This window comes from Telopea speciosissima, chromosome 3 (genome assembly GCF_018873765.1).
Source record: "Telopea speciosissima isolate NSW1024214 ecotype Mountain lineage chromosome 3, Tspe_v1, whole genome shotgun sequence".
Taxonomy (NCBI): domain Eukaryota; kingdom Viridiplantae; phylum Streptophyta; class Magnoliopsida; order Proteales; family Proteaceae; genus Telopea; species Telopea speciosissima.
The window spans coordinates 16390765-16403230 of NC_057918.1; the positions used below are offsets into that span (position 1 = coordinate 16390765).

Genomic DNA, 12466 nt, shown 5'->3' on the forward strand with positions numbered 1-12466 from the left:
ATCGTCATGACCTTAAGTTGATTGCTTCTGATCACTTGGTTGAGATGCCTGCGGTTGTGAGTGAGGCGCTTGTAGTTCGAATGGCGCTTACCTTTGCCAAAAGAGCTAGTTTCTCTAAGGTAACAGTTTTGTCTGATTGCCAGGTTGTAATTAGATGCCTCACATCCCTTTCCTTTTTGCTGCCCCTGGAAATCACCACTGTGGTTAAGGATATATCCCTGCTAATGGCGGATCTCTTCTTGTTGCTTTCACCATGTAAATAGGTTTTCAAATGTTGCTGCCCACTCTATTTCTAAGTGGGCTACTTGTTACCCTAGACAGGGTTGTTGGGAGTCTTCACTTCCCAAAGATCTTCTTCTTGTTGTATGTCAATTCTTGCCCTTTGGGCCATCTATATATTCCCCCATCCCCCCTCTAAGGGGGCATTAGGGGTTTTTACACACAAAAAAAAAAATGGGCATAGCCAAAATGCTCAAAACCTCAAAGTAAAAACAGTTTTTATGATGTCAATACCAATCATTTACCAATAATTATAGATTACTTATTCTTTTAACTTTATGGTTATTTCTAAACCCCTTTTAGTGACACTCTTATAAATATAAGGCATCAAAACTCACCAGTATTCAAAAGTCCCAAAACACTACCTTCGTTACTCAAATTTTTAATTTATAAAGTTTCGTGACATTTTGAACCATCACGAGTATTTAAAAGAATAATTAGTTTGTAAAGCAATAGGGGTACGTATTATCTTCCAAACCTCATGGGTGAAAGTGTAATTAATGCAAACCTAGGTATGTGTAAATTACCCTTATATTTTTTTCAATCCTACATCATGGGACCAAAATCAAACACACACAACAGATGAAAGAGAACTTTCTTTCACCATTTGAGAAGTTCAGACTAAACGTGTAAATCCGTTCAGTTTTGGGTATTCAATTGGCTTCGATTTGGCTCTAGAGATTGTTGGTGTGAATCGAAACTGAATTGAGAATTCAATCGGTTTTAAAAATCGATACTCAAATCAAACTTGCTCGATTCGGTTTTGATTCTTACACGGTTTGATTCTGGTTCTTTAGTTCTTGTACTCAGCTCATTTACTATAATATAGTACCATTATAAAACATTAATATATTATATTATAACATTATACTATAATATATATAGTAGTGTTAGAAAGTTTAATACTAATATTAGTAATATATACTGGATTATTTTCGTATTATAATTTATTACAATGCTATAATATATTAGTAACACAATTTGATTTGGTTTCAATTCGAACCGATGATCCTATGTTGGAATCAAAACCGAATTTATTTGGTTTGGTTCGATTTATTCATTCTGATTTCGGTTCCAATTTGAAACCTTAGTTCTGACTTCTGATCACTTTACTTAGAAAGAGCTAGTTCGGTTCCTCTATACATACCAACAGGGTATATGTGAGAGCCAACCATCTGTCCCATTTTTGCCATTTACAAGGGGAGGAGGAGTTTTTACGAAAACAAAATTAAAATGTGATTGGCTCAGAGATGTATGTCATCACTTATTGGTACGTGCAGTTGATCCATTTTGACTTAGAACCCTTGCTCGCCCGATTCAAACCGGAGATTGTCGTGGACTCGACGCCAACCAAAATTAAATATGCACAAAGCTTCAAGCAGAGTTCACGCTGGAACAGACTAAGTTGGATCGGGAGGACCCGAGTGCCCTACCCACAAGTAGTCAACTCCATTTTTCTACTTCTTCTACTTCTTTTCTCTCTCTCTCTCTCTCTCTTTCTCTTTTTCTGAGGTGAGAGGTGAGCGTGTTGTCCTTGTCCCTAACACGATATGATACACTCCCATTTGCACCGCGTGCCAGCTGCCTGCATGCCTAGTCGAGAAACGACCTTCTCTTCTCATCTGTGTGCTGTGCTGTGCTGTGGCTTCACCAATGTCGATTCTCTTCATTCTGTGCATTAGCACAAGATAATCTCATTAACTAGACCATGCTTACCCATCTCATTAATTTATGGGCTTTGGTCTAAACCTGCAAAGAAATTCTCAACACCAACTTCTTGTGATCACATTGGTACAGATTTTTTCTGATCAACTATTCAATGAATGGCTGACAGTTTATAGAGAAGGACAAATACAATAGTTGACCTTTTAGAGCCACCAATCTTTACTACCTACCACCTCATGCATATTCATCAAATCTGCAGGCCTGTATTGGTTATGAAAGAAATTAAACTAAACTAAATGAATAAATAACTGATTAGAGCTTATTCTCTTTCTAAAATGTATGGTATATAAAGCTGTCATAAACCATCGATCTTCATATGCATCACAATTTCAGTTCTATCTATCTATCTATCTATCTTCGTTGAAGGAGCTAGCTACCAATTGTCTCTCTATACTGAGCTTTTTGGGTTACTTGGCATAAATGGCCAACTTTGGAGTTCTCTGCTTCCTTGCACTTGTTATCTCTCTGATTGCACTGAATCAAAATGTTGTAGAAGCCACATTTCCAGAGAATGTCTACTTTACCTGGGGAGCTGATCAAGCCAAGATTTATGGTAATGGTGATGATCTTGAGCTTCTTCTAACCAATTATTCAGGTATATCTTATTCCTCGATCTATCATCATATATAATAACCATATATAGCAAGCAATGTCTTAATAATCCCTTATTAAAAGGCACCTTCTCTCCTACGTACCCTGCTAACTTATTAATGCCTTCTCTTGGTTTGATTGTGTCAGGGTCTGGAATTCAATCTGATCATGCATATCTCTTTGGCAGTATTGAAATGCTAATCAAATTAGTACCTGGGAATTCTGCTGGCACTGTTACAGCCTACTATGTAATTAATTCATTTCCCATTTTACCAAATGCAATCCAATAAAGTTTTACATTAAAATTAATTTGACTAATTAATTAAGTTCCAATCTAAATTAATTTTGTGTTGCAGTTGTCTTCAACTGGTGACAAGCATGATGAGATAGATTTTGAGTTCTTGGGCAATCAATCAAGACAACCTTACACTGTCCATACAAATATCTTTGCTCAAGGTCTTGGAGGCAAAGAACAACAATTTAAACTCTGGTTTGACCCAACTGCTGATTACCACAACTACACCATTCACTGGAACCCAAGCGAAATCGTGTAAGTTCACAGTTCACACACTCTAGCTACAACCTCGATCTACTCCAAATTGTTTGTTTCACTGCTTCAATGTTAATTTGCTGTTGTTGTTATTGTTTCAGATGGTTTATTGATGATATTCCAATCCGAGCCTTTCGGAACTATGAGAGTCAGGGCATTGCATACCCAAACAAGCAAGGGATGTGGCTTTATTCCAGCTTATGGAATGCTGATAACTGGTGCACACAAGGTGGGCGTGTGAAGATTGATTGGAGCTGTGCACCATTCGTAGCAGGATTTAGAAATTTTAGGCCGAGGGCTTGTCAATGGTATGGAACAGATAGCATATACCAATGTTCTGCCACTACCTCTTACAACTGGTGGACATTCCCTGAGTATACCCAGTTAAGCTACAGTCAAGTTGGTCAGATGAATTGGGTTAGAGACAACTACATGATCTATAACTACTGCACCGATTATCAAAGATTCAACTGGAATATGCCCCCTGAGTGCAATTTAGGTCAATATTAGAAGCATGCCCAAAGATTAATTCTCTATTGTTTGAAGCATTCTGCAGGACCCAAAAGTGATGAATAAGCTTTTACTTTTATGCCCCTCTCCTCCCCCTCCCCCTCCCGCTATTGTTTGAATCATTTCTGTGTACTAATGATGAGGAATAAACAATTCTCCACTGGCTAGCTATATCCAGGGACACTTCTCTTATACCACAATGTTATAACTTTCATTCCTTCCATCAAGAAAATGTGGTTACAACGCTCATTCTCATTTAATATGGGGATTGCAATTCTCACTATACGGTACAAATTCTCATTTAATATATGTTAGTTATTGAACGTGAGCGGGGGGAAATCTTCACGTACGAAAGCATACGTGAACGACTCTCAGCCGTTCTTATGGAACACCTTATTGCACTGTAAAGAGAGTTATGCTGATATCACAATCTGGTCCATATCAGAAAACATTCTCCAACTTGACCCGTATTATTTTACCAAAAAATATGTATAAATTAATAAAAAAAAAAATCAGAATATCAGTAAGCAAACAGATCCTCAACTAGTTCTTAAGCTAGCAACCAAAGACCCCTTAACAATGAGCCAAACAGACCCAATTTATGAAAATAATCTCACTGAGTCAATCGGATGAACAAGGTCGGGCTGGCGGATCACTCATGTGGTCGTCGGGTTGGGTCTCCAGGTTGCCTGGTCATGCTCATGCAAGTCTATTTGGGTTACTAGGCCGGGTTGGATCAACAATTAATGGGCTTCGTATGGGCTGTCACATTTAATAAATACGGTCATGACTCATGACCCTTACAGGTCTTCATGGAGCTGCAGCAAATCATTCTTCTTTCAGATTGCCAGGTTTTTATTGGCGTCTTCTACTGTAGATTGGGATACAGATGTGATTTTAGATGATATTACGGCTTTAATGCCCTAATTCCCCTCTATTTTCTTTAGATTTGTTCCCCGCAAATTAAATGTTGAGGCCTACCATCTTGTTTTTAGGCCTCAACATTTAATTTGCGAGGAACAAATCTAAAGAAAATAGAGGAGAATTGGGGCATTAAAGCCCCTACAAAGAGTCAATAATTAGAGACACTTCATCTCGGCCCAGGGTTTTTCGTTTCTGTCTTAATTAGTGTCTCTTATTAGTCTGTGCTGTGCTGTGCTGTGCTGCGTGTTCGATGGGCATTAAACCTCGTCCCCACCGCAATCCACATTTTATATTCTAAGAAGAAAATGTGGTATTACTAAAAATCTTTCTTCTATTCCTCGAGGATTCTTGGATTTATTTGCCTTCTAGAACAGGGGGGGGAAAGAGAGAATTCACAAAGCCAATATCATTGTACACAAAATCAAGATGGGCTTTGGCATATCTCATAGAATATGTGAAGGATGTTGATTACAAGCCAAGAAGATATCTGAAACCGTTTGGTATGAGAACCCCAAAAATAATGGAAATAATAAAAATTCGCATCAGTTGTATCCGTATCGATCAAGACCGATATTGATACTTGGCGGTGGAAAGATTCTTATTAAAGAAAATCTGTCTATAAATTAAAAAAATTTTATTAAATTGAAGATTAAACCATCTGATACGCCCACTATGGCTGATGTATATCAATCAGTATCGGTATTAACAGTTTTGATAGAATGACAAGAGGAACCACTGTCCTCAAATGTATTGTTCTGAGAAGGCTGGCTTCAGAGTTGGTTTGTAACCAAGCTATAATGTGAGAGAGACACAAGGGTGTTTATAGATCAACTCGAACACCCGGTAGGCTCGGCTCCCTACTTGCCAGAGAGCATTTCTCCATCGAGACGCTAACTGCCGATCTCCTGATACTAATATTAATAACCATGCATGTGATCAACTAGGAACCCTTAAAAGGAATTTTTTTTAAAAAAAATTAATGGTAGATGATCAGATATTCTGATTAGCTAATTTTAAATATTTGTGTATTAGTTTTTATTTTGCTAAATCCACCTGCAATGTTTTTTTTTTCAGCAATCAACGGGAATAAGTTCCGCAAGTTTCGATGAGATTGATACCCACTCTGTAGACTATTTCCAGTCTTCGCTTTCTCTTCGTCTCTACTCTCTTCTATCTTCTTCTGTAGTTATTGGCCTTCACGTCGATCGATTCACTAAAGATGAGCTGTTCTCTTCTTTTCCTTTCTTTACTTTTTTAGATCAGAATAAGCTTTTCAAAGTCGACAAACTCTCTCTCCGCGTCACACAGTTTTATCCGCCAATGGCTTCACCAACGGCTACTCTCTTCTGTGCATTGGCACAAGATAATATAAGTTACCAGACAAATGCTTACAATCTAATTAATTTATTGACGTTTAGAACAAAACTACCTAATTATTCTCAAAACCCACTAGCTAAGATCACATTATTGGCAGAGATTACCTGATAAACTGTCCAATGAGTGACAGCTTTTCTCAGCCACATGGCTTGTGTTTTTTCCAAGTTTATTGAAAGACGTGTGAATTCTTGTTTATTATTTACCTTAAAGAGTAGAGGACCACCAATCTCCTATTCATCTAACCTGCCGGCCTGTGTTAATCCTGAAAGAAACACTAAAATAAATGAATAATTAACTGACTAGACCCATGTTCTCTTCCTCAATCTATGCTATTTGAATCCCCCTTATAAAGCAACTTCAGGCGCATCACAACTTCATTTTTTCTATCTTCAGAGAAGAAACAATTGTTCCTATTCTTTTGGGTTGGCATGGCTACCTTTAGAGCTCTCTTCTTTGCTCTTGCCATCTCCCTGATTGCAATAAATCTGAGTTCTGTAGATGCAGCATTTCCAGACCATGTCCACGTATCCTGGGGAGGTAATAATCAAGAATTGATTGCGGGTAATGGTGAAGATCTTCAGCTTGTGCTAACCAATTGGTCAGGTATGTTCATGATCTGCACATGTTGAATTCATATTCAGACTTCAAAATATGTTTCTCATTCTCTTTTCTTCTTTCTGGAAACTTGATACAACTGATGAGGGAGATGGCTTTGCTAAAACTACTTAATAGCAATACTTCATACCATGTAGGTTAGCTTCTAATGTAGAACGATAAAGGAACAACCTACAATAACATAACTCGCAACTAGTATGATGTATCAACATAATAATGTGGAATTTCTAAAGATTTCAGAGTTCAGTACCATGTAGGCTTTGCACATAAACCCTCTATTGTTTCTTTTATTCTTTAGAATCAACTTTGTTTAGCACATCTAATTGAAAATTGAAAAACAATTTAATCCTAATAGGGAACCGATCTGAGTCGAGTTACCAAGACACTTAAACAACCTGACTCGGGCAATAAACAAGACATTCTTTGCTGAGTTCTAGGTTGAGTCACCTCAAAATTACATAAACTTGATTAGAGTTCTAGAATTGACAAGTTTAACCACAGTTCCTCACAGGCTCAAATAATTTTTTTTGGTTACATTTTTTATGGTTTCTTTGTCTTGAACCCTTGTAAGTGCTTCTTCCATAAGGGATAGGCCACAATGTTGTGGCCAAACTGGAAGTAAAATATTCAAAATAGATGATCCACCTCCCCAACCCCCCCCCCCCCTCTCTCTTAACCTAAAGAAAACTGATTCCCTGATTTCTTGAGGAATTGTTCCCAAGAATTTTTTAGATGTATTTAAGAAACCATAAGTAATTTTTCAGTAGTCTACCATACAGTGAGAGAGACCACAAATCAGACCCATGACCTGGTCATTGCCCTCTTACTTTTCCACACTTATGTTCTTGTTTGGAGGTGGGGATTGATGAAAATGGAGAAAAATGAAATGATGGTAACCAGTGGCGTACAGGGAGTATTTTGGGGTTCGAATAAAAGTATCAGACATTGACATGGTGCTATCCTACTCAGTGACTCGTAAGATGTCTCTGTTCATATAGTTGCCACTGGGAACCTGTAATATTTTGGTCATTGTTCTCAATCCCTTTCTTCTATACCCTGCTAACTTTATTGCCTTCTTTGGTTTGTCAGGATCTGGAATTCAAACAAAACAAGCATTCTTCTACGGCAGTATAGAAATGCTAATCAAATTAGTACCTGGGAATTCTGCTGGCACTGTTACAGCCTACTATGTAATTTCCCATTGAGCAAATGGAACCCCAGTATGATGTTTTCCTCACACTTGAAATCTAGCTAAATTCCTTTCTCAATTGTGTGCAGTTGTCTTCAACCGGTCCTGCGCACGATGAAATAGACTTTGAGTTCTTGGGCAATGTATCAGGAGAACCTTACACTGTCCACACAAATGTCTTCACTCAGGGTGTTGGACACAAAGAGCAGCAATTTCATCTCTGGTTTGACCCAACAGCTGATTACCACAACTACACCATACACTGGAACCCGAGTAGGATTGTGTAAGTTACCTCACTAGGACCTGTCCAAGATGTTTGCTTCTCTCCTTCAAAATGCATCACCCATCTGTTTGCTCTTGTTTCAGGTGGTTTATTGATGGGCTGCCAATCCGAGTCTTCCAAAACTATGAGAGTCAGGGAATTGATTTCCCAAACAAGAAAGGGATGAGGGTTTATTCCAGCTTATGGAATGCTGATAGCTGGGCAACACAAGGTGGGCGTGTGAAGACTGACTGGAGCTGTGCACCTTTCATAGCTAGATATAGAAATTTTAGACCAAGGGCTTGCAAGTGGAGTGGACCAGTTAGCATCAGTCAATGTGTCACCAATACACCTGCCAATTGGTGGACATCCCCTGTTTACAGCAAGTTAAACTACAGGCAAATTCGTCAGATGAAGTGGGTCAGAAAATACTATATGATCTATAACTACTGCACTGATTATAGAAGATTCAACTGGAAAATGCCCCCTGAATGTTCTTTACAAGACTATTCTTTAGACGAATATTAGAAGCAAACAAAGAAAATATGGTTCCAAAACTGAGACACCTAAGTTTGGATCCAAAAGAGATGAATGAACTTTTGCTGCCCCCTATTGTTTGAATCATTTCAGATTACAAATGAGGAATAAACTCTCTGTCAGCTGTATCTTCTCAACTTTGTATTAAATCTTAGTAAAATTTTTTATTAGTCATGTTGCAGACCAAATCTTTTTGTGATCTTGAATTCTTGTGTTACAGACTAAAAAGTAATAATATCCTAATGTATGGAAACAGGTTTTTTTTTTTTAAACCAAATAGTTCTCAAGTTCTGGTGTATAAATTCCAGCAACAGAGTTTTCTGATGCAAGGAGTGAAATCCTCAAAGTATACGAAGACACCAAGGATCTGGATCAACCTTTTTTTTTTTTTTTTTTTCCTTTTCGCTCAAAAGGATCTGAATAAACTGATGTGGGACTATTTCTTTATAACTTCCAACACTTTTTCTTTTTTATCAAATGTTGATAGTACGACGTGAGATTTACTTTGGCCTTAAAAAAACCTTTTTTATCGTTAATATTACATGATTTATATGGATATGAAAGTTAACCTTAATATATAGTTTTTTAGCTTTCAGTTTCTAAGATAAATTCAATACCCACATATTTATATTGAATTTAAACATTCAATTTTATTTCAATTAGATCTAATAATTAAAATTTAACATTATTTCAAGTTTAACATTAAATGTTTACATTGTGGGTTTCTACTACTAGTTTCCTCATGCAACCTTTCCTCCCCTCATCTTCCTATCAGCTTTGATCCTCGCATGATCACCTACTCCCACCGCATGCCAGCTTGGCCAGATGGAAACGCCCTCCAGCAATTAATTGAAAGACAAAAGTTGACTTGACCAGTTGACCCAGAGGAAAACCAAATCAGAAATCCCTCAATCTAAGGAATGAAATACAAAGGAAGATTTCTACTTGGTTTCATTGAATCTGCAGCCTGTGTTAGTTCTCAAAGGAACAATAAAATAAATGAATAAATAAATAACTGCGTGCATATTCTCTTGCTCAATGCATGCTGTATAATGCCATCTCCAAATGCATTCCAACTTAATTCAGTTCTATCTTTAGAGAAGGAAGCAATAGTTTCAACCAAATAGAGTGAAGGATATTGAGCTTTTTTAACTTATAAGCCCACTTCATTCCTCTTCCTGTCTCTAATTGCGCAAAATCTGAGTTATGTGGATGCAAATTTTGCCAAGAGTGTGCACTTCACCCGGGGAGCAGGTCAAGGTGAAGATTTCATGAGTTTGCGTTGACAAATTGGTCAAGTGTTTTCGTCTATCATACTGATTGAAATACTCAAGTTCTTTCTTTCCTTTTTTTTTGCTACTCGGGAAAGAGGGGGAAAAAGGACTTACTAAATCACTTCTTTGTCTGATTTTTATATAACAGACTTAGTGGCACTGCTTATTTGATCATTATCATTAGGATACACATCAAACTAACCAAATAGCAATGCTTCAAGAATTCTCTACATTCTTACCAAGGGTTATATGTTGCACACAATACATTGCAACATGTTTAGATAACCCTCTCCCTAATTATCATTAAAAGGGCAAGAGATCGGCAATGGGAGCGCGCACAGGGGCATCAACACGGATGGGATTTTTATTTCACGGGGGACGAGGTGGTAATTTCACGCACTCCTGTGTCTGGGTGCAAAGCAGCATTCTTTTTCCCTGATTATAATTATTTTTGAAGTTTTCCATTAGAAGCATCACCAGAATAAGACAACAATTTTTTTGGGAGTTGTTTGATTAGATGTAAAGTAAATTGATATACAAAAAATATAAACTTTTGTAATTATTATCAACAATAATTGTGTAACAAACAGAGCAACACACTAAATTTGGCAACAAACTTTACATGTCTGATGTGTTCTAAGATGGGAAAGATGAGGTGAACACAAACCCACAGGACAGAATAACAATGATCCAAAGCAAACACAATCTGGCAGACTACGAAAATTTTAAATAGAACAGAATCCAACAGTGAGAAGAATCTGAAACCTTATAAGGGTAGACCCTCCGAAAATCAACTTGATCCACTGATCAGATTTGCTGTAATGGCTCTTAACAGAATTAGAAAGTAAGAATCAGGCAAAACTCCCAATCGGCTTCTGATGGAGTTAGAAAGTTAATAGAAACCATGAATCAGACCTACAGACAGAGGCTCAGCAGTGGCATTCGACTGTTAGAACTGTAGGGAATAGGTGAACCGATGGTAGGGAGATAACCCTCACATCAGTAGGAGTCATGACCTGTCAAGTGTTAACTTAAACAGAGAAAAGAAAGTGAAAACACAGAAACCGTAGGGATGTTTCAGTGCTAATATTCTGCAGAATCTGTATTGAGCAACTAGGGGAAATAAATAAGATCAAAATAAAAGGTGAGATACTTCTAGAATAGACAACGATTGGAGAAAAAAAAAAAACCCTTGCTGGAATCTGGCAGAAAAAGTAGGAAGACGAAAAAAAAAGATAGAAAAGAAGAGGACAGGTTGACCTGGTTCACCACCGAAGGCCAAGGGAGGCTTCACCACCACCCACCCTAGGATTCACCACCTAAGGTTGCATCTTGATTCACCACAAGCTGCTGCTCCAATGAAGAGACATCTTTTTCTCAATAGCAAAAACCAATAGAGGACTCCTGCTTCCTTGTATTTATAAAAGATAGCATAAAGCTTTTACAAAAGAGAGAACTCTCTATACATGGGAGAGCTGAACAGAATATTATCTTTCTAATAACAAAAATAGAAAGGGACAGTTACTAAAAAGGAAAACTCAAAATAGAAACTGCCTAGCTAATAACTAACTAGAAATTATAAGGAAATAAGAACTTAATGGAAATAGAAACTAGATAAACTAAAGATCTCCAAAGTTCTTGCAGCTCCTAATCTCCTCCCATGGAAGCTGGCTATGGGGCCCACACATATCTTCTGAAAGTCTTCTCCACACAAAGAAGCAACCACTCTAGCTATACCTCCACGCAAAGGCCAGAGCCAGACTGGGTCTCACAAAATCTGGAAAATCCCTTCTTTAAAACCTGCTGACCAATGGCTGGATGATGACCAACATATGGCCCCAAGCAAACAACAAAAACAGACTTATCCCAACTTAATGGAGTCGGCTACTTGGATCCAAAACAAACAAGAAAAAGAAGACAAATGAAAAATGGAAAATGACAAATGAAAGGTGGAAACTAAAAAGAAAAGGAAGAAAGAAAATAAGAGGAAAGAGGCGCACCCTAGCAATTCAGGAAAATCTCAGCTAAATGGGGTCTGCTACATGGATCCTTGCCCCAATAGGCTCTATCTGAGGTCATACTTGGTGTAAAGCCTAGACTGTGCATGTCCTTCCTCACAACTGCTCCTATGGTAATTTTAGGCCTGCCCCTCGCTCTTTTAGGGTCCTTCAATCAAGATCATATCACTCCTCCTTACTGGTGCGTCACTAGGTCTTTGTTGAACATGACCATACCACCTCAAACAACTCTCTCGGAGCTTGTCATTGATCAGGGCAACTCCCAAGTCAGTTCTAATCCGCTCATTCCTTACTTTATCCTTCCTAGTTTTCCCGCACATCCATCCTAACATCCTCATCTTTGCTACACATAGCTTCTCAATATGACACTTCTTAACTGTTCAACATTCAGCCCCATACATCATAGCAGGTCGTACAACAGTCCTATAGAGCTTAAAGGGATACGCCGGTCACATAGCACTCCGAACTCGCCCACTTCATCCATACCACTTTAATTCTCTGTGAAACATCATCCTCTATGTCACGTGCTTTGTTCATAATTGACCCCAGATATGGGCCCAAGCATGGGCTTGAATATAACACCTAAACCGATGGCCAGAAAGGTCTTGGTCTGGA

The 12466-nt window shown here is 38.0% G+C and overlaps 2 protein-coding genes across 2 annotated transcripts; both read left to right on the forward strand.

Annotated features, from left to right (window-relative positions):
- The first annotated feature begins 2424 nt into the window (after positions 1–2424).
- On the forward strand, positions 2425–3655 carry LOC122654896 (probable xyloglucan endotransglucosylase/hydrolase protein 26). The gene is made up of 4 exons (XM_043849159.1): positions 2425–2599; positions 2743–2843; positions 2952–3145; positions 3247–3655. The coding sequence occupies exons 1-4, from the start codon at positions 2425–2427 to the stop codon at positions 3653–3655; spliced, it is 879 nt and encodes a 292-aa protein (XP_043705094.1).
- A 2543-nt stretch (positions 3656–6198) lies between these two features.
- On the forward strand, positions 6199–8725 carry LOC122653825 (probable xyloglucan endotransglucosylase/hydrolase protein 26). Its single transcript, XM_043847774.1, has 4 exons — positions 6199–6559; positions 7661–7761; positions 7850–8043; positions 8127–8725. Exons 1-4 carry the CDS (start codon positions 6385–6387, stop codon positions 8548–8550), a joined length of 894 nt encoding a protein of 297 aa, XP_043703709.1. The 5' UTR covers positions 6199–6384; the 3' UTR covers positions 8551–8725.
- Positions 8726–12466: the final 3741 nt, after the last annotated feature.

What these genes read in the sequence shown, in the direction of transcription:
- LOC122654896 (XM_043849159.1), top strand. Translation starts at nt 2,425, where the DNA reads ATGGCCAACTTTGGAGTTCTCTGCTTCCTTGCACTTGTTATCTCTCTG. An exon ending in TCTTCTAACCAATTATTCAG is followed by an intron (nt 2,600 to 2,742) that starts GTATATCTTATT and finishes TGATTGTGTCAG; the next exon opens with GGTCTGGAATTCAATCTGAT. An exon ending in GCACTGTTACAGCCTACTAT is followed by an intron (nt 2,844 to 2,951) that starts GTAATTAATTCA and finishes TTTGTGTTGCAG; the next exon opens with TTGTCTTCAACTGGTGACAA.
- LOC122653825 (XM_043847774.1), top strand. Translation starts at nt 6,385, where the DNA reads ATGGCTACCTTTAGAGCTCTCTTCTTTGCTCTTGCCATCTCCCTGATT. An exon ending in GCACTGTTACAGCCTACTAT is followed by an intron (nt 7,762 to 7,849) that starts GTAATTTCCCAT and finishes AATTGTGTGCAG; the next exon opens with TTGTCTTCAACCGGTCCTGC. An exon ending in TGGAACCCGAGTAGGATTGT is followed by an intron (nt 8,044 to 8,126) that starts GTAAGTTACCTC and finishes CTCTTGTTTCAG; the next exon opens with GTGGTTTATTGATGGGCTGC.